Source organism: Phasianus colchicus, chromosome 5, assembly GCF_987193195.1.
Source record: "Phasianus colchicus chromosome 5, bPhaCol1.hap1.1, whole genome shotgun sequence".
NCBI lineage: Eukaryota > Metazoa > Chordata > Aves > Galliformes > Phasianidae > Phasianus > Phasianus colchicus.
The window spans coordinates 10331245-10349762 of NC_143440.1; the positions used below are offsets into that span (position 1 = coordinate 10331245).

Consider the following 18518-nt stretch of genomic DNA (forward strand, 5'->3'; position numbering starts at 1 on the left):
GCTCACTGCTACAAAGGGCTATTCAGAAAATTCAGTCAATGATGCAAAACAGTGAAAACCAGAGAAGAAACAAACGCATGAGTTATCTTAATTGTCTGGAGAGGACTAACTCCATGAAATAACAGAAAGTGAAGCTCATACACATAACAGAAGATTTAACCCTTTAGCAGTTGAATACAACAGCAAGCTGCATTCACAGCTGCTACTTTATAAAACACACAACTGAAAATTTGTACAGAGTGATGACAATTTTCAAGTGTGGACAGGCACAATACATGGTGAAAAGTAAGTGAGCCTGCTCTTCTGAAGTTACTGAGCACTATCCCTGTTAGGGGCTAATAAAAACATATATAAAAAACATGAATGCCAATTTGGGCCTTTATAACTTAACAAAAGAAAATCTCCCCTGTTTTTGTACTTTATTTCCCCTTCCCAGCAGTGTGCAAGATGCAAACGGTCTTCAAAAGCATGGCACAGTTGGTTATTAGTGCAGGGGAGGGGGAACAGAAACATCACCACATGTATTCACCACTGGGTAAAATACATACCTGGCCTGAAGTTTCCTTACAGTCTCTTCATCCTGACGTGCCTGTTTCTCAACCTCCAAAGCTTCCTGAAGTTGCTTATACATCTCTTCCAGTTCACGTACTCTCTGTAAATACTGTTCCAGTTCAGACGATTTCTGAGCGACTTGCTCTTCCATTTTTTGTCTCACCTAGCAGCATAAATTGAGGACACGTGTGAGTTACCATTCAATTCAGGTTTCCAATGATAAAGGAAGTACCAGGTTTCTCTCTGATGGCATTTTCAGAGAGACATTTTCACAAGGCCAATCAAAGCCTAGAGTTGCAGCTATGGAACAGTCATTTACACTTTCTCACTGCATGCTGCACAGGATTCTTACAGTGGTTTAAGCCCATGTTCAGTCAGTTTGATCATGAGATTTAGTGTACAGATACACACTAAACAGAAGGAAGGAAAAGCTTGCAGAGTGCCTGGACACAAAGGTGAGGGCACCTTAATTACACTGTTTCAGCTCGCACAGCTGGATGATAGCACTGCAGTGTGGAACAGCAAAGGGTGGATAAAGGGTTGGAAGTCATCTGGGGAGGCTGACTTAGCTTAGAGCAATTACTGTAACCAAAAACTGCAGGTAAGGACTAGAGAAAAGCAAAGGAGAAGCTGCGTATCCACAGCATCATCCCACCTTCCCCCATTGCTGACCAGAGCAGGAAATGAAGGGTACTGCAGCACCTGATCTGTCCTGCTCAGCTCACATTGGGGACAACAGCAGTCAGCCGTCATTAAACAGAGAGCAGAAAGTACTCAAACCTCTGCAGTTGGTAATGCATAACACTTCACAGAAGGTGAAGCACTGCTCCTGGCGTCAGCAAGCTTGCTTTCTGTTGCGGTAGAACAGCATGTCCTGCTCCACTGCTGCTCTCCCTGGGCTAACCTAAATCCCACTGACCCAGAAAGCCATGGTGTCCAGCAATGCACGCTCAGCTCATAACGCAGCACTACACACACGTGTCCTGAGGTGTTACTGCATAATTGCACTGACATGACTATTTCTATTTCTTTTCCTCAGCTGACAGAAGAGCCTGTTAATGCCTCACTAAATCCCTGAAGACAAAAGAATTAGTTTTGGAAATCCTTGTCCTGCATCATAAGAACAGCATTTTAATGCTGCAAGTCTTCCTCTAATTGTGTTTGTGGGTAGATAAATACAGAAGAACCAGCAGTCTGAAGAAAGGAACAGTTGGGAGAATACAATCAATTCAGAAAAATCCTAAAATGCATTTTAAATTATGTCTTTGTTCATTTTCTATATATATACAACGTGGACCAGCCTTCACCACAGATCTCCACCTATAAAAATAAGGAAGGATAAATTCAGCCTGCATTTATTTTGTCAACCATTCATTCTACTTGTGATTTTCCAGTCTGAAACTCTGAATGCTGTGCAAATCGTGGAACTGTTTCAGGTTTTTTATTCCCTTGTAAAATTATTTTATCCTTACATCTCTTATAAATGTAACACAGACTGCATTCTCCAACCTCCTGCAAGTTCTGCTGAAACGTTTTGGTGACTGCATGTGAGGGATGTCACTGCTGAGCGTGCTGACCACAGCCTGGAGTCGCAGCTGGCACCACTCACTGCAGGAACCACTCACCATTTTCTCTCTCTCCAGCTCCAGACTGAAGCGATCCTGTAACTCAACTTGGGTCTGAAGCCTCCTCTTCTCCTCCTCAGCAGCACGGGCAGCTGCTGCTTCCAGTTGCTGGAAGGGAAAAAAAATTAGGAAAAACTAATTTATCAAAAGTAAACCGTTTGAGGAAATGGAATTCAATTAATTTTTTGTTTTATTTTTTCAGAAGAAGCCTTCCAAAGCATTAAGATTTCAGCTGTTCTTTGTTTTTCTTTTTAATGTCTGAGCCTATTCTCAATCTCTAAATACCAATTTTAGTCTTACTACTGCAAGACAATTTTAAATTTATAAATTAAAAAAAAAAAAAAAAAAATCAACTACCAGATTTCCTCCACATTTCCTTTGAGATCTCCATGGCAAAACCAACAAAGAAATACAGTTATGTCTATTTTGTATGGGGCAGAAAACTATTACAGAAAACCCCATTCCAGGCAGGACTACGCAGGAGTTCAGCAACAGTGAAAACATACCAGCATGCACGGAGTTCATACAGAAAGAGGGAAGCACTAAATTGCCATGGCAAAGCAGAAGCACCACAACAAGAAGTGATTGTGCTATCATGAATCACACCCCCTTAACATGCCATAAATTGCCATCTAAGGTAAAAAGAATTATAGAAAATAATCACCACTTGAAACTGGGGGAAAAAAAAATCTCCTTGTTAAAGCTCAAGCAAGAGAAACAGCTGCTGGGACCTTCACAACTTCTTTCAACTTATTTAACAGGGTTGGTTGGTTTTTTTTGTTTGTTTTTTTTTTTTTTTGCATCTTAGTTTCACAAATAAAGATTGCCATTGCATTTATTCTTTTCATCTTACTTCAATAGCACCTACTTTCAGAGTGCTGGGAGGGCTGGAAATGTACAAGCACCAGTCAAAACATTAACAGCACTGGAAACAAAATAAGTCTTTCACAGCATTTTCTAAAGAAACTTATCTGATTCATGGGAGAGAACAGAAAACAAGTGCCCTTTTTTAACATGCTAGACTGGGGAGTTAACTGCCACAAACCTTCAGCAAGAGAGGGACACCCATCTTAAATGGGCAGAGGGGAAGGCTCCCAGTTTCTTTTTAAGCTGTAGAACGCAGTATAGAAATGCTCTCCTTTGAAAGGCTAAAATTACTCCACCAGTCTTATGGGAGTATTTATCCCTCCTCTGCCAGAACATCAGTAAGCATACAATCGTGGTCAAACCCCAGATGCTATTTAAGTGAAGTTTCCTTCCTCACATTCTAATTAAACAAACATTGCCAGAGAGAGCAAACCTGTGCCAGGCTTTTGCCACAGCTCAAACGAGCTGCTCTTAGCAGCAGCTCCCTGCTTTCCTTGCAGAAACCTGCATGGTGCCTGCCCAGTAACGTTACCTGGATATCACAGCAGCTATGGGGCATAGGGAGAAGTCCTACAGTGTGAGGAGAAGGGCAAGAAGAATACACTACTCCAGTGGGAGTTAACACAGCCCCCGAATCCCATTCAAGACCCCAAACTGAAATAGAAAGGGTGCACAAGGCTTTTGCATACTCTCTTGGTAAGAAAACTTACCTCAGTCTATTCAGTGTGTGCATCTCAAAATTCCATTTTATATTATGAGAAAAGGTCTATTTTAGACAAAGGCACCTCTATTCTTCTACTATTTTTTAGAGCAGGAGCTATCAAAACAAAAACCGGTCTCAGAGTGCACTTTGGCAGCTGCTGTGTAGGGCTGGCTTTCAGCCACCTGCAGCAAACCAAACTCAGAGCCTGCCAAAACAATTCCTTTTCCTGAATCGTTTACAAAGACTTTTTCTTGAAGAGTTTTGGTGTTGTGTTTTTTTTTTGATTTTTTTTTTTTTAAAACTAATCAGTTTAAATTCTTCCAGCATAGTAGCTCCCAGATAATTCCTCTTAGCCAAAGTGCTGTATTTGTGTCAGAGACCAAATTCTTTTCCTTGAGAAGTCATTTCAATCCCACCCACTTTAAAAGATGATCCTTTGCCTCGGCTCCTGTTGGTTTACCCCCTGTGATTTCAGAGAGACAGCCTGGAGCCTGTCAGCATCCTGCTGCTCCCTCATGAGTGCTCTTCCTATCGCCTTCCCCTACCATCTCCCCAGGAAGACAATTGCACATAGAGATCATAGGGGTGGATTTCTGTTAACAGGTGCATTTCTTACCAGTAAATCTGTAATGCAGGCTACCCTGGGAAGCACATTTGGCATTACAAATTGCATACACGTGGTGTATAGGGGTAAAATGAAATTTATAGAAATGGTTTTCTGCTGGCAGATTTTCCTTTAAAACAAACAGAACACACTTGTCCTCAATGGGAACACAAAAAATCAAATTACAAAGAGTGAACAAAAGCCTCTTCGGACTAAGCATGGAGCAGAGATCTCGGCTGCCCCAGCAGGAGGCACTCTGCTCAGCAGCTAAGCGTTGGTGAGCACTTCAATGGCTCTCTACCTTAATTCCAAGGCACGCTCTTTAAAAGGCATCACGACAATAAAACACATCGTAGTTCTCCCTGCAAGTCTTTACGAGGAAAAGATAGGAAGCATATCAGAATTCTAATCAGGGTCTCTGCAGAGAATTATCACACACACACTCCTCGTTCCAATGATCCATCAGCACATTCAGCCCACTGCTGGTGCACAGCCACAGCAGAGATGCTTTCAGCCACTAGATTTAGACTAGATTTAGACTGTCTGTGAGGAAATTATTCAGAAAGCCCTGTGCTAATGCTCAAATTTCTAGAGCAATTCTCAGGCTTTCAAAAGACATTCCAACATTTACAAGGAACAAGCATTTAACCAACATATAAATAGTATGTTTCTCAGCTCAATAAATCTAACACCGCTACAATATAGTTAAACCTATACATATTCACAAAATCAATTTGCAGCTTTGGAATCTTTGTAAACTCAGCTTCTATCTCTAGAAATTAAGTCTGTGTGAGGAGGAGTGTTCCTCCCCAGATAGTTTGCACAGCATTAGAAAAGTTGCCTGGGAAATTCAATGGGAAGCCCCCTGTTCAGCAGACATTTCCAAGGGGAAAAAACCCAAACCAAACAAAAGCAATTGAAAATGCGAGAGTCCCCAGCCCCCAAACACCACGCACAAAGCTGGTGCTTTCCTTCACCACTTTCAGTAACATTCATGTGCACAGAGGATGAGGTCACAGCACACGGGTTACCCTGAGCCCACAGATCCCTGGAAACGGCTGCAGCAGTGCGCCAGGCGTTACTGTGGGCTGCAGCAATCCATTACTTGGGCACTCGAGCTGGCACAAGCTCCCCTCCTCTATTGGAGTTTGCTTAATGTGCCTCAACACCAGAGCAGCCAAATGGACTTCAGAAGCCCATCTAAACCATGAAGGCTGAGCCTAAAGTGTGCAGCTCAGCAGCTCGCACTCCCACCTTTCTCACAGTTTCCAGCTCCTTCTGCTTGTTCTCGTTGGCCGCCTGCAGTTCCTTCATCTGCCGCTCCAATTCCTCCTGCTCAGCCAAGAGCTTCTGGCGCAGTTCTTTCCGTTTCTGGCGTGCTTCTTTGTGGGGCGGAGGGCTCCCTGCTCGCAGCAGGCTCACAGTGGTCTGTATGGCTGGGAAGGAGTGTGCAAAACACACGGAGAGTAGGAGAACATCACTGATGGGAAACACCCAACTTTCCGGACAGCCTAGCAAAATGAATACCTGTGCTGGGGGTTTTTTCCTGTTTTAATGCGTGTTTAAATCAGAAACACAACCCCCCAGGTAAAAGGAACTTGGCTTTCAATAGGCTGCGTGCCACAAGAAGGGTCAGGCAATTCCAAGGCATTCCGTCAGTTCTGATACTGACGTCCAACAAACATTGGGCAAACCAATTATTTGTATACCTCACTACAGAAACAACTCCCATATTTCTCACTCCCTGGGTTCATCAAACCTAATCAAGAAGTCCAAAGTGTTATCTAACATGCACGCTCACTAACACTCCCAGAACCAACCTTACACCATTTTTAGTCTCACTGGAAAAACAGTTTCTCAGTATGCAAGCAGTTCTCATTTACTTATATTCAAATGAGGCAATAACAGGCATTAGAGCTGAGGAGAATGCTTTTGATAGATATCAATATAGATAGATGCTTTTGATATATATCAATACATGCATTTTATCTGCCACAACTGTGAAAACAGATCTCATTTTAGAACCAAGTAATTCTTCGTACATTAGACTTTGGTGCAAAGTACATGTTTCAGGTAGAAAGGAAGTATGAAACAGCTCCAAATAGCAGCAGTGTAAATATTAAAATGCTGCACATGCTTAAATATTGTTGGCAACTGTGGATTTGCAGAAACCTCTGCCTCACCCTGCAAAAGATGTGTGTAATGTCACACTGTGCATTACCCGGGAAGGTCTCAGAAGGAGCAACTTTGTGGTAATAGAAAAGGAAGTCCCAATTCCCAGCCTTACCCTCAGCTCACCAAGCCAAGCTACCTCAAGCAAAACCATGAAAGCAAAGCCTATTTATGATGCAGAAAGAAACAAGCTTTCCCTTTCTCCTCAAATCCAACAATTTCCTGTGTTTTTCCTGCCTTTCTCACCTGTAGAAGAGCAGCCATATAGAAAAAGCAAATAATAACAGTCATTTAATTTGGGCTGCTTGAACTGAGGCACCTGAATGAAATAAACCAATTCCTACCCTATGGCTCCCTTCCTGAGTCACAGTTTCCTCAAAGATCACAAAATGGAACCTCCCAAAATCGCAAGACCAAGCATTTTAACTCTGAGTAAAGCACATCTCATAAGGCTTCAGCTTACTTTAAAGCCCTGAATGCTGGGCAGCTTGATCTAGTGGATGACAGCCCAGCCCATGGCAGGGGCTTGAAACCAGGCCATCTTCAAGGTCTATCCTTAAACTTAAGCCATTCTGTGATTCTATAAAAATAACTTCAATATTTTTGAAACCTTACCTTGAATCCACTCTTGTTTCTTCTTTTTATCAGAAGCACTGATCTCAAAGCTTTTATCAAGGCATTTTATGAGAAAAAGGCATTTCTTTCCATCTTTGTCAGGCAAGGCCTAGAACGTATGAAAAAGGATTGTTCTTGCAGACATCAAGTTACACCATCAAGCCCCATTTCTGCACTTATCTTTTACATATCTACAAATACTAATATTAAAGAAAGTTTATACAAAGAGCACGTGTAGACTTTCATACAAAGTAAAAAAATGTTCTGTTAATAAAAGCTGTCAAAGGTCACAAAAAAATATATATAAGTTCTTCTTTAGAGACAGTCATGGATGGTTTTCTGTTTGTTTCCTTTTACCTCTACACAACAGTTGCCGTCCAGTATGATGTCTCCCTTCTTGTCCTTTAGGTCTTCACTTACATAGTAGGAAATAATATTGGGTTTTAGTACAAACCATCGTTCTGTCCAGTTTTTCCTTTTGTGACCTTTTTTCAGCATATAACCCTGCAAAAAAACAGCACATCTGAAAGGCCTGGCCCATGTTGAACATCTCAGTCTTTTGGTTACATGACATAAAAATTCTCTAGCAGAGTACACAGAAAAGTTAGCCCAAGTCCCTACAGACAGCCCTATACATTTCCACCCCCAAAATAATAAAAATCGCAACAATCTAATGAAAATAACCAGCATGCTGCTAATTGTTTGCCCCACAAGAAACAGCTCCCTGATCCTCTGTCCTGCTTTCAGTAACAGGATTAGGTGAAGAACTAAGTAATTACTGTGCCTACTACAAGTCCTTATATTTGGTCTCTCTGATTACTATTTAATTTCCTGCTGTCAAGCAGAGACATTTGCCATCACTGAGATTTATGGCCAATAATTTAATAAAAGTTGTTGTTTAAAAAAATCTATCCTGTTAAATGCACACCATGGTGACAGATGTAGATCAGTGTCTAGGCACTTTAAATGCAGCCTCTTTAGGGAATGTTCCCAGGTACAAAGCAAGAGAAGGTCTACCCTGGGAGTGGTTCCACACGGCCTCATGCTTATTTTGTTGCACTCTGTTAAAGAAGTGATCCACATACACTGAGCCTGCTGGAGAAAGTGGTGACAGAACCATTCTCCTGGCATCTGTCGGATAGGATGCAGCAACACTGACTGGTAAAGTCTGCATTTTGCCTTAAGAGAACAGAGCTGTATCTTGATCTAAATAATGCCAACATCTCTCTCACAGTATTTTATATCCTGAAGATAATTGACTCAGCTTTCTGATCAAGGAAAATGTTTGTAAGCTCGTCCTGAACACTGCTATTGAAAAGAGAATTTCAAAAGAAGGAAGAGAAGTCCACACATTGCTGCCGAGGCCCATAGAACAAGATAATAAAAATTGCAACAATCTGATGATAATAACCAGGTATCATGATCAAATCACTCAAGTGTGTCTCTACTGAGTATTAACATATCTGAAACCAACAGCAGTAATGTATGTGCAGGCATGCTAGTGATTCTGCTCTACTTTCTCCACTACGGTGATGGCAATCCAAAATCCATCTCATGGAAAAAAGTTGATCACTCTTCCAGGCATTTGATTTTGTGTGTACTTATGTAGGTGCACTGCTGTGACCTGGTCAGCTATTACTGTACAGTTTCAAAGTTAGATGGTAGTTCAGTTGCTATTTCTGGAACGATATTCCCTCCCTCCCCTCTTTATTTTTTTTCTAATAATATATTTTTAACTTGACTCTAACTTCAGAAGTCCAATCATACAAAACTGAAACACCCACATCAACAGAACTATGAGAAAGCAATAGAGAAAGCACCGTACCTCAAATATTTCAGGTTAAGAGAAAAGTTAAGAGAGAAACGTTCATGGTTTCCTTTCCATGTCTTTCAGTGGATATAAGCAAACAAACATGCTCTGACAAAACCAAAGCTGTCTCTCTCTACAGGTCTGGGGCAAAGAAATCAGGACATTTAGAGGAGCCTGTTTGTTTTTAGAAAACAAAACCACACACACAGAGCTTGGCTGTGCTCAGCTCCTCCAGCCCACTAGCTGCAGCCAGAGCCCAGCCGTGCCTATTCCCTCGCCATCCCACCCCTTGCCCAGGACAGGAATGCACAGGAATGCTCTGCCTCCCCCGCACGCAGCCGGAGGTCCGGGTGGTCACCCCAGGAGGGTGTGTGAAGGACTCTCCGCTCTTCCTGCTTTGCATGATCCTGTCCATAACCAGGTGTCTTTCCCTTCCTTATACAATGACAGAATTCGCTTTCAAAGCCAGGCCAGACTGATATTTTCCCCATAAAACTGCTGCAAAATCTGCATCTATTATTTTCTGACAGCTCCTGGGGTTATTTTACACCACCTACCACAGAAGAACGCTTCTTTCAGAAAGCTATAATACAAAAAAATCTAGTTGTCACTGCAATCTCAGTCCTAGAGAGCCAGAATAAGTGCACAACAACAACATGGATGCTAAATGATGCATCACTCATAGCTCGACGCAATAAACCAGATCACTCTGCCAGCTAGGAGCTACCAGGGAGCATGCTGTGGCTGAAGCAGACAGGGTCAGCCACAGAGGAGCTCCATTCTCCCTTAAACCAGTAATTGTCCGTGGTGCTGGGCCACACCTTACTGCAAACTATTTTTAAGCATTGAGAAACGACTCACAGGCACTCAGACATCCTTAAGAATGAGGCCGAGCCTCTCAGAGAGGAAAGAAAGGAGACAGTCAAGGGGGAGAAAAAAAAAGAGAAAGAGACAATGCCATATAGAAACCAAAATCAGATTTCCTCACAAGTTGGAAGTGGAAGGTCTGACACGACACTGACTATTTTATCTTCACATTATTAAACTGCAGAATGGCTTTACACTCATCTGACTCAGTATGAGTGTCCCCCCATCCCTCATCTCCAATAAGCAACCAGGAGTTAACAAAAATAGACCTCAGCATTGTTATATGGATATTCTGAAAGCAGTTCCTGTGCCAAAGCACTCTGATGATTTCTTCAAAATGGTTTTGCACAGCCTGCCAAGAAAGTCTGTTTCCATCCTCACCAAGAAATCGAAGCAGAAAAAAAAAAAATCAGGTAAAAGTCAGTGTTACATAGCTAAGCTCAGCTGTAAGCCGTCAGGTCCCCACAATACTTTCCAGTTTTTAAAGCTGTTCCTGAACGGATCATCTGGAAACATGCAGAACCTAAGGGCTGACAGAAGCCTGCTGTGGGAACAGGGTTCAGCATGACTGTGTCTGAATAAAAGCGAGCTGTGAGCTGTATTGCCTGCTGAGTACAAGAAAGGAGAAAGCTCTGCAGATCCTCTACATCTTCTTGCCCTACTGAAGTGGGGCGACTTAGAAGAAATGCTTCAGCCAGCACTCCTTTGCCCAGACCGCGCTGAATACACAAGTTGTATCAGCACAACTTCCATTTGTTACAGTGTTTATTTGCATCTGGAAAAAACACTTCCAAAGACTGAAGAGTTGTCACAAATTACGAACTGACAGCGGTAGCTACTCTGACAGCTAGAAGGAACTGATAATACTATAAAAAGCTGTACTTCAGTCAGAACGCACTTCCTTTTAAAATGGAAATTCTCCCAACAAGCAGCTCATTCACCATACTGCAATAATTATATTAGTTTTTCTCTGATAAAAATAAGGTCATACCCTGATAAGTAATTCATCTAATTCTCCCCCTGCTCTTCATCCATCAGCCAAAAAAATTCCATCACAAGTTGAACCATTTTCTACTTACGCAGTAACCGGTTCTATTTTAAAACATCAGTTCTCTGCAGTCCTTACCTGTTTGAGTACATCTAATATGAGCTCGTTAAAGACTTCATTAACTGCCATGGACACGGTCTGTCGGTCCATGCCCTTACTGAACTGCCCGCTCCCGATGAGATCGATCAGCTCCCACGCAGACAGACCCTCCCTGCTGGTGTTGAGGGCAATCTTGTAGAGGTCGAACTGCTCTTGCTGCCAACCTGCTCCCATCGCTTCCGTCAGTTTTTTAAGCAAGTATTCAATCTGTAAGGAAATATAAGCAGAAATTAATCACTTCCAGCAGAAGTAGAAATCAAGAGTCTCCAGAGAAGCACAGTTTAAACTGCTGAAACTCCTTACAGCTGTGTTCCCATTTAGGCACCAACATGGCGCGCTGCTCAGTTAGCAAAGACTACAGGACCCAGCAGCTTTCTGCCTCGGCTGAGCTCCTGGTGGCCAGCCCCACCTGCAGCTCCACTCTTCATCACAAGGAAGCAAATAATTAACCTGCAAGTCTCTTCTACATTCAGGTTCCTACAGGACACAGACCTTCCCTGCAGTACCTTTCAAGCCAGCATGACTGAGCAGGAAGTTTCAGAAAACGTTTTGTGGACGAAGAAAAGCAAACAAATTACAAACAATAAAAAGAGTAAGGTCACAGCTTGGACAAGCAAAATGAAGAACCACAGTTGCATGGCCACATCTCAGTCTTCACCTGCCCTCCACCACAGCACACCAGCTTGGCATCAAAAAAAGCAGAAGAATCTATTTTTCACATCCGCTTTTATTGCTTCCAGAATGAACTCTCCTTTTCCTTTAAACTTTCATCATCCTGTACGCATTACCACAGTGTAATGCTTCTAATAGCTGCTCAAAATAAACACAGGAATATAAAGAGGGAAAGAAGGTAGTTTGTTTTGCAGTACATTACCGTTCGTTTACTCTTTAAACACCGCATGTTTTGAAACTTAGCCTGCCTACAGCTTTAGCACAGGCAAAACGTTAACGGCTCATAAAGAAAACAATTAGTGAGAGTCTTTATGCAAGGACCCCTGCGCAACAAAGTAAAAACCGCACTTCTGCATTTCCTTCAGCGTTGCAGACAACACGAAGCAGAGCTCAGCCCGGCTGTGCGTGCAGACCGAGCGCCCGGCACCTCCTGCAGCAACGGGCGCGGTGCGCTGCTCCTTCAGTGCCCGCGGCCGGGAGATGCGCGCTGCTGGCAGCGTGACAGGGGTGTACGGTGTGACCTCCTCACCGAGAGCGGCAGAGAATCGTAGAAGGCCTGGGTTGAAAATGACCACAATGACCACCGAGTTTCAACTCCCTGCTGTGTGCAGGGTCGCCAAGCACCAGAGCAGGCTGTCCAAAGCCACATCCAGCCTGGCCTTGAATGCCTCCAGGGATGGGCAACCTGGGAGGCATAGACCAAATGCTTTTCAGGACTTGGTGTTTTATTTTTGTTGTTTTTTTCCACTGATGGTGGTCTGCACCACTGGGGAGCAGAACACAATACCTTCTAGGGCTGAGGAAGCCTAGCCCACTTGAACTGCTTAACTACAGTTTGGTCAGCTCTCAGCCTGCCTAGCGCCCAGCACAAGAGGTTTGGTAGCACCAAGAAACACGGACACATCTCTCCTCCTTCCCCCCAGCACACTTCCCTGCGAGAACCCAGCTCAGATGTGCTTTGGATGCCCTACACATGTGGATGTGCAGCTTCTGTCCCATAGCCAGAGAAGGCAGATCCCTTCCTTCCCTGCACGTCTGCCATCAGGAAACACCCAAGTGTGCACCAGGAGGCTTTGCCTTGGCAAAGCTGAGAAGTGCCTAACCTGGAATTCAGTCCACATACAACTGTTCTCTTAGATTTCTGCAGCATCCAATTCCTTTAAAGACCTTTTCCCCAGGCTGAAGTACAGCCTGCCCCAATAGGAGCTCTGCATGATGACCCAGGCTTCAGGTAAAGCAAAGGCTGCAGAAAGGAAGGCTCAACGAGGAAGGTGTGAGACCTGCCAAGGCGCTGGGCAATCTGGCAAAGAAGTAAGGCAGAACACACATAATATAGCTATAACGTGTTATCATTTTACACACTAAAAAGAAAATAAAATATCCTTTACTTTAATGTTATTTGGGCATATTTTTTACTTTGATTGTTGGAACAAATGCAAACATTTAAGGCTACCCACCTCCCCTCTACGAGTCACTATCACCACCACAAATATCCCAAATCCCACCAAAGTACACAGAGTACATTTTAAAACACATTAACTCTTTGTATATTACATATTGCATATTTGCATATTGCAATTTAAATGGTCTCAGAATGTATCCTTCATTCAGAAAAGCATGGCTAACCCAAGTCCCATACAACTTTCGTCAGACGTTGTGCCCCACCCCAGCACTGACTAGGGAGCAGTGTGAGGGAAATACTGAGAAGTAAGCTGGATCTGGCAAATATGGAAACGAACAAGAGGCCATTCATTATGGGCTCAAATGAGGAACCTCTGCGAGCCAACGACATTTCCCCTCCTCCCCGAGGAGACGTGTGAGCTCAGCAAATAACTGACAAATTAAGGCTGCTGGCTCACACACAATCTGCTCTTGTGGTTAAAGAGCAGCATTGAAAAGCAAATGTGAAGCAATGTTTGCTGCTGTTCTGACAGGGCCTTGCTCACTCTTTGATACTGCTGGGGTTTTGCTTTAGGACTAACGCTGTGCCCACTGCTGTATTCCATACTCTGTAGCACAGACAATCAGTTCCATTCCAAATCAACACTTTCCAGCCAGAAAACAAAAAGAATATAGAGCTCAGGGGCTCCTTAACACGAACTGTGCAGTCTGCCCAGCATCTGCTCTCAGAGGGCAGCTGTTCTTCTCTCACTGCAACACCTATTTGCTTTCCACTTCCAGGTATCCCTGGCACGGTTCTCCACAGGGAAATAAGTTTCACAAGTGTTTCACATATTCTTCTGATACATAAGTGGGCCTCTTAGAGGAGGAAAAAGGAAAAATGATGTCAAAGAGGCTTTCGTGCCCAACTGAGCATGGCAGACAAGGCTATTCTGGTGTGTGCTATTCAAATAGGGTTTGTGATATTAATAGTGCAGACAAAAAAACTTAAGCTGTACACAGTTCTGTAGAAGTGTACAGAACGTGGCAACAATCATGGTCCATTCCACAGCCTTCATCAGTTCCTTTCCCCACCCCATCAGAACAGCACACACTCTCAAATCAAACCTTCAATTTCTCCTTTCCACTACCACCCCCGTAGTGGAACTCATTAAACTTACATATTTTATTTCATTAAATTTCATTAAATTTATTTCATTAAATCCCCGTATTTGAATTCATTAAACTTCACTGATAGTAACTCCTCTGGATCAATGGTTGGTGAAAACAGTGCTTCATGCACAGAGCTTTCATTCTAGTTATATCAGTTTTGATTTTACTTCTGAATTGCTAAGGGTCAATTCCCAATATATCATTCACAGTATCACATGCCAGCATACAGAACACAGAAACAAAAGAGGTCACAAAATATTTCTGCAGGAAACATCTCCAGAAGAATCACTACTGGCAATTTGAAACTTTCACCTCCCATCACCTCATTTTCAAATGCACAGCAAAACCACACAAGATTCAGACCCTCTTTGTCCCAGGTGGGAGGATTAGAGATGACACACATTAATGCAGCAAAGACCAGAGCACAAAGAGAAGGAGACTATACAAATTGTGGTTCCTTAAGAAGCCAGACCTAAAAAGCACAGACAGGAAGTACACAAGTATTGCTTAAAAGACATTATGTGAGCACTGCATTACAATAAGAGCACGCCGCCTGCAGTGGACCTTTCTGCCAGTTTCACCATTGAGGCAGCCCAGGAACACAGCTAACCACACACCACAGCTCTCAGGCGATAAAGCATTCCTGAGGCTGCAGTCACATGTCCAGAAATGAGAAAGGGGAAGTGTTAGGAAACCTTCATATACAACAGAAAATGTCTGGTTAAACAGCATACGACCGAGTCTGACAACTAAAACAGGAGGCATAAGGAAATCTCATGACAGACTAGAAATATTTTTCCTTTTATGGCTGCAGCACTCCTCACCTCTCTTCCTTTTGTTTTCAGCTCCTCGTGGAGGAGGTCAGCCCTGTGAGAGCTGAAGGAAGCACACATTTCAATGCCTGTGTCCCAGACGGCTGAGTGGGAGCACCTGGTGGGGAACAGGAGCAGCTCCCCCTATGGTCTGCTCTCTGAGACCAGGAGTCACACAGCTGCTCACTAAAGCTCTGCCCACTGCTGCCATTAGACAAAAATTGTGCCAATTCTGGAGACCATCCACCAGGAACAACTCTTACTTGAGCAAACAAAACACAGCATTGTTTTCCTCCAGTCTGCCTTCACTCAGCTTACAGAAATGCTGCACCTCACACAGCTTCTCCCTTGAAAGAGGAGGGAGATTTGATGCTGTTTCACATTTCCTAGGGACACAAACACCTTAGCACAACAGACATTTATGGACCCCTCTTCCTTCCCAGCTCTCCTCTCTACAGCCCAAGGCCACCACCAGCTGAGCTTCCCATATCCAATGGGGAGGCACAACTCTTGTGCCCACGACCTGGCTGCTCACCATGAGCACAAAGCTGCATCCCACCCCAGGCCCTTCCCCACACAGGATTTCACTAACCTAACTCACTCCAATGCCAGGCTGCCACCTCTCCTTACATGGCAAGGGAAGAGCCAGGCCAAGCATTGCTTCTGGCTTCCAGTCTGAGCTCTGCTAACAGAGCAACAGGACAGCTTCTGGCCCTTGTGTTGTCCCCCTCTACAGCTTCTAAATTTCCTCTTTGTAACTGTTTTCCTTGCTTTCTGTTTCCAAAGATTTCCTCAGCCTACGCCTCTGAAAGCTTTCCAGACTGTTCTTCCTTTTCTGTTTGAGCAGCAGCTACAGCACTTCCAATTTGCTACCCACCCAGCACTTGGGCAAGGAATCAAGCCTGAATGCTTTGCAGCTGGGGCAGCAGTTCCTCCCTGGCGTGCTTTCTAATAGGAAAGGCCCAGCACAGCAGCACCTGTGCACAGGTACACAGCACCGGCAGGAAGGAAAAACAGCAGCCTCAACCTTCAGTCATGGCAGTGCAAGGAAGTGAAATTGCACAAAAGCCAGCGAGTTTTCCAGATGAGAGATGGTTCAAACAAGTGCAGAAACAGTTTAGGTCATTAAAATCAAAAATCAGAATCCCAGATAGGCCCCAAGGATCAGGTCCTGGGAGAAGAAGGAGGAAGAGAACTTTGCAGTCATGTGAAGTTGTACCAATACCTTCAGTCGAGACCTAAGAAGTCTCTCTTTATTACAACCTTGCCATCCACAAGGTGGAGAGCAAAAATGTTCATGTGATCACTTTTCCAACATGAAAGTACCACACAAGTTTCTTAATTCCTTATAAAGGGAAAAAAAGTTCAAAAGCCAAAAAGCCGAAGAGGTGGGTGGGAGGAGGGGAAGCAGCTGGATCCTGCACTAATCACTCTAAGCCAGAAACAGCAGTAAGTGGCATGTTACAATATTCACAGCCAAGGATAAGAGAAACAAACAGGGAGGAAGAAGCGCCTGCTCCCTGGCTGCGAGGTTATAATGATTCATGAGAGGTTTACATTTGTCTTATCCAAACATAAACACTGCAGAACATTGCCCTCCCATCTGCTCTACACTTTGCAAAAAATCCCTGCTCACAGTTCATTCATAGATGATGTGCAAGTCAATTTCAATTCACAGATGGGCAACACTATCAAGTAGTAAAAACTGAATACATAAGCCAGTTTTAATATGAACTTGGGAGGCATAAAAAAGAAAAATACCTTGGGTAGGTACCAATATCACTTTGAACACTATTGAAAAGAGCTGTTTTCAGAAGGAACTTCTCAGTATCAAGACAAAAAATTGCAAGTTCATACAAAAAATGCCTTGGAAATCTGGGAGTTTAGATTTAATGTTAAAAACAGTACTAAAACAACAATGAAAAACCCATAAGAACTTAAAAGGCAGATATGAAAGGTCATACAAAGAGCAAAGCTGATCTAAATTAAAAGTTTCCATCTTTACTTTTGGAATTTTGAGTAAAAGGGAGTAAAGGTGGAATTTTCCAGAAGCACAGACAGCACCGGGAGGACCAACACAAACCAGAAAGAAGGGCATTCACAACAGCATTCCTCCACCAACTGATTAAATTACCTGTACGGTCTAAGGCAAAAGGTTAAAGAGTGTATGGGTGTATTGCATACGATAAGAACAGAGCAGCCTTTCTTTGCCAGGCTCTACAAGCTTTCCTTAAAGAGTGCAGCAAGATTTACATCATGCAGTAATGAAGGAGATGCAGACACACATCCACACCAACGAGTTTTAAAAATAATTCAAGTGAAAGAGCAATACAGGTGGACCCTGGAGACAAAGGATGGGAGGGAAACCTGATGCCATTAAGATAGGAGTTGTCTTGGCTTTTAGAAATGTGATCTCCATCCCCCAGAATCAACAGAAAAGACACGACAAAAAAAACCAAGGGAAGGCAAGAAGGCTGTCCCACGTCTCTGGGGAATCAGCATGTCTGGTAGCAGCCTGTCATCATCAGTCCGGCACAAACAGAAACGCTGTACAGAGTGAAAGTGCCCTGCAAAAATCTAAGTGACAAGGCAAAACCAAGTGGTTCATTTCAATATGGAAAGGGCATGATCTGTAAGTACTAGTTTGGCTCAGCAGCTTGGAGTTGTGGCATGTAAATCAGACTCTTTTCATCTTTGACTTTTCAACAATTTGAAAAAAATATATATGCCAGTGCTGAGCTGCAACCCCCTAGGATTTCTGCAGCAGGTTTTGCAAAAGATGGTTAATGCATAGAGTTCCACCTGGAGACTTCTTCCCTCACCCCTCCCCAGGGGGAAAAGCTTTAAATTGTGAAGATTCCAAAACCTTGCTTTAGGGTTACCTATACGAGCACTGCCCGTACTTGCCCATCCACTTGAAATACAAAGAGACTTCTCTGTTATTTTGCTCACTGCTGTTTATTCCTACAAGCATTTCAAGCAAGAGCATTCAGGTGGTGGCTGGTTTTGATCAGAAACAGACATCATCTGAAAAGTTTGCACTTCTCCATTTCAACAGGAGGGTGACATGAGACTGAAGACTCATCTTGCAAGCAGAGAGAATTTTTTTTTAGAATCACACTGTGCAAAATTTGAATCACGCATAAGCGAGTTCAGGTATTAAAGATCCCAACATGCACTACTCATGAGTGAGATGAGAACCTCAACACCCCAGGTGCATGTACTGGAGCTTGTCTCCCCAGCACCAGTCAGGCCTCACAGTCTGCAAAATAAGGCATTTACAGGCAGCAGGCAGCACTCCCACTTAGCCCAAGCTGTTTAAGTGGAAGACAAGAACAGCAATCAATATCTAAAATATCCTGGATCCCCACACGTGCAACATGCAAGACAAAGAAAAGCACTCAAAGCCTTATAAAAGAGGAAAGTAGTCTCTATTTAAAAAATCATTTTCTCTGAAAACTCCAGAGTAGCATCCATTAACATACCCAACTGAGACACTAAGCAAAGCAATTGCTGAAC

At 43.3% G+C, this 18518-nt stretch overlaps 1 protein-coding gene across 2 annotated transcripts in view; it reads right to left on the minus strand.

The window, feature by feature from the left end:
• SWAP70 (switching B cell complex subunit SWAP70) overlaps positions 1–18518 on the minus strand; it is a 33815-nt gene that overhangs the window by 5011 nt on the left and 10286 nt on the right. Inside the window, exons 1-7 of one of the 2 annotated variants that reach the window (XM_090140456.1) lie at positions 15012–15095; positions 10942–11169; positions 7496–7642; positions 7139–7247; positions 5606–5787; positions 2178–2285; positions 549–715 (exon numbers count right to left, since the gene is read on the minus strand). In XM_090140456.1, the coding sequence (XP_089996582.1) occupies positions 549–715; positions 2178–2285; positions 5606–5787; positions 7139–7247; positions 7496–7642; positions 10942–11169; positions 15012–15080 (1010 nt within the window). In that variant the 5' untranslated portion in view covers positions 15081–15095. Of the gene's footprint in view, positions 1–548; positions 716–2177; positions 2286–5605; positions 5788–7138; positions 7248–7495; positions 7643–10941; positions 11170–15011; positions 15096–18518 lie in introns of those variants that run through there. The other variant, XM_031613996.2, reaches the window with a different exon arrangement.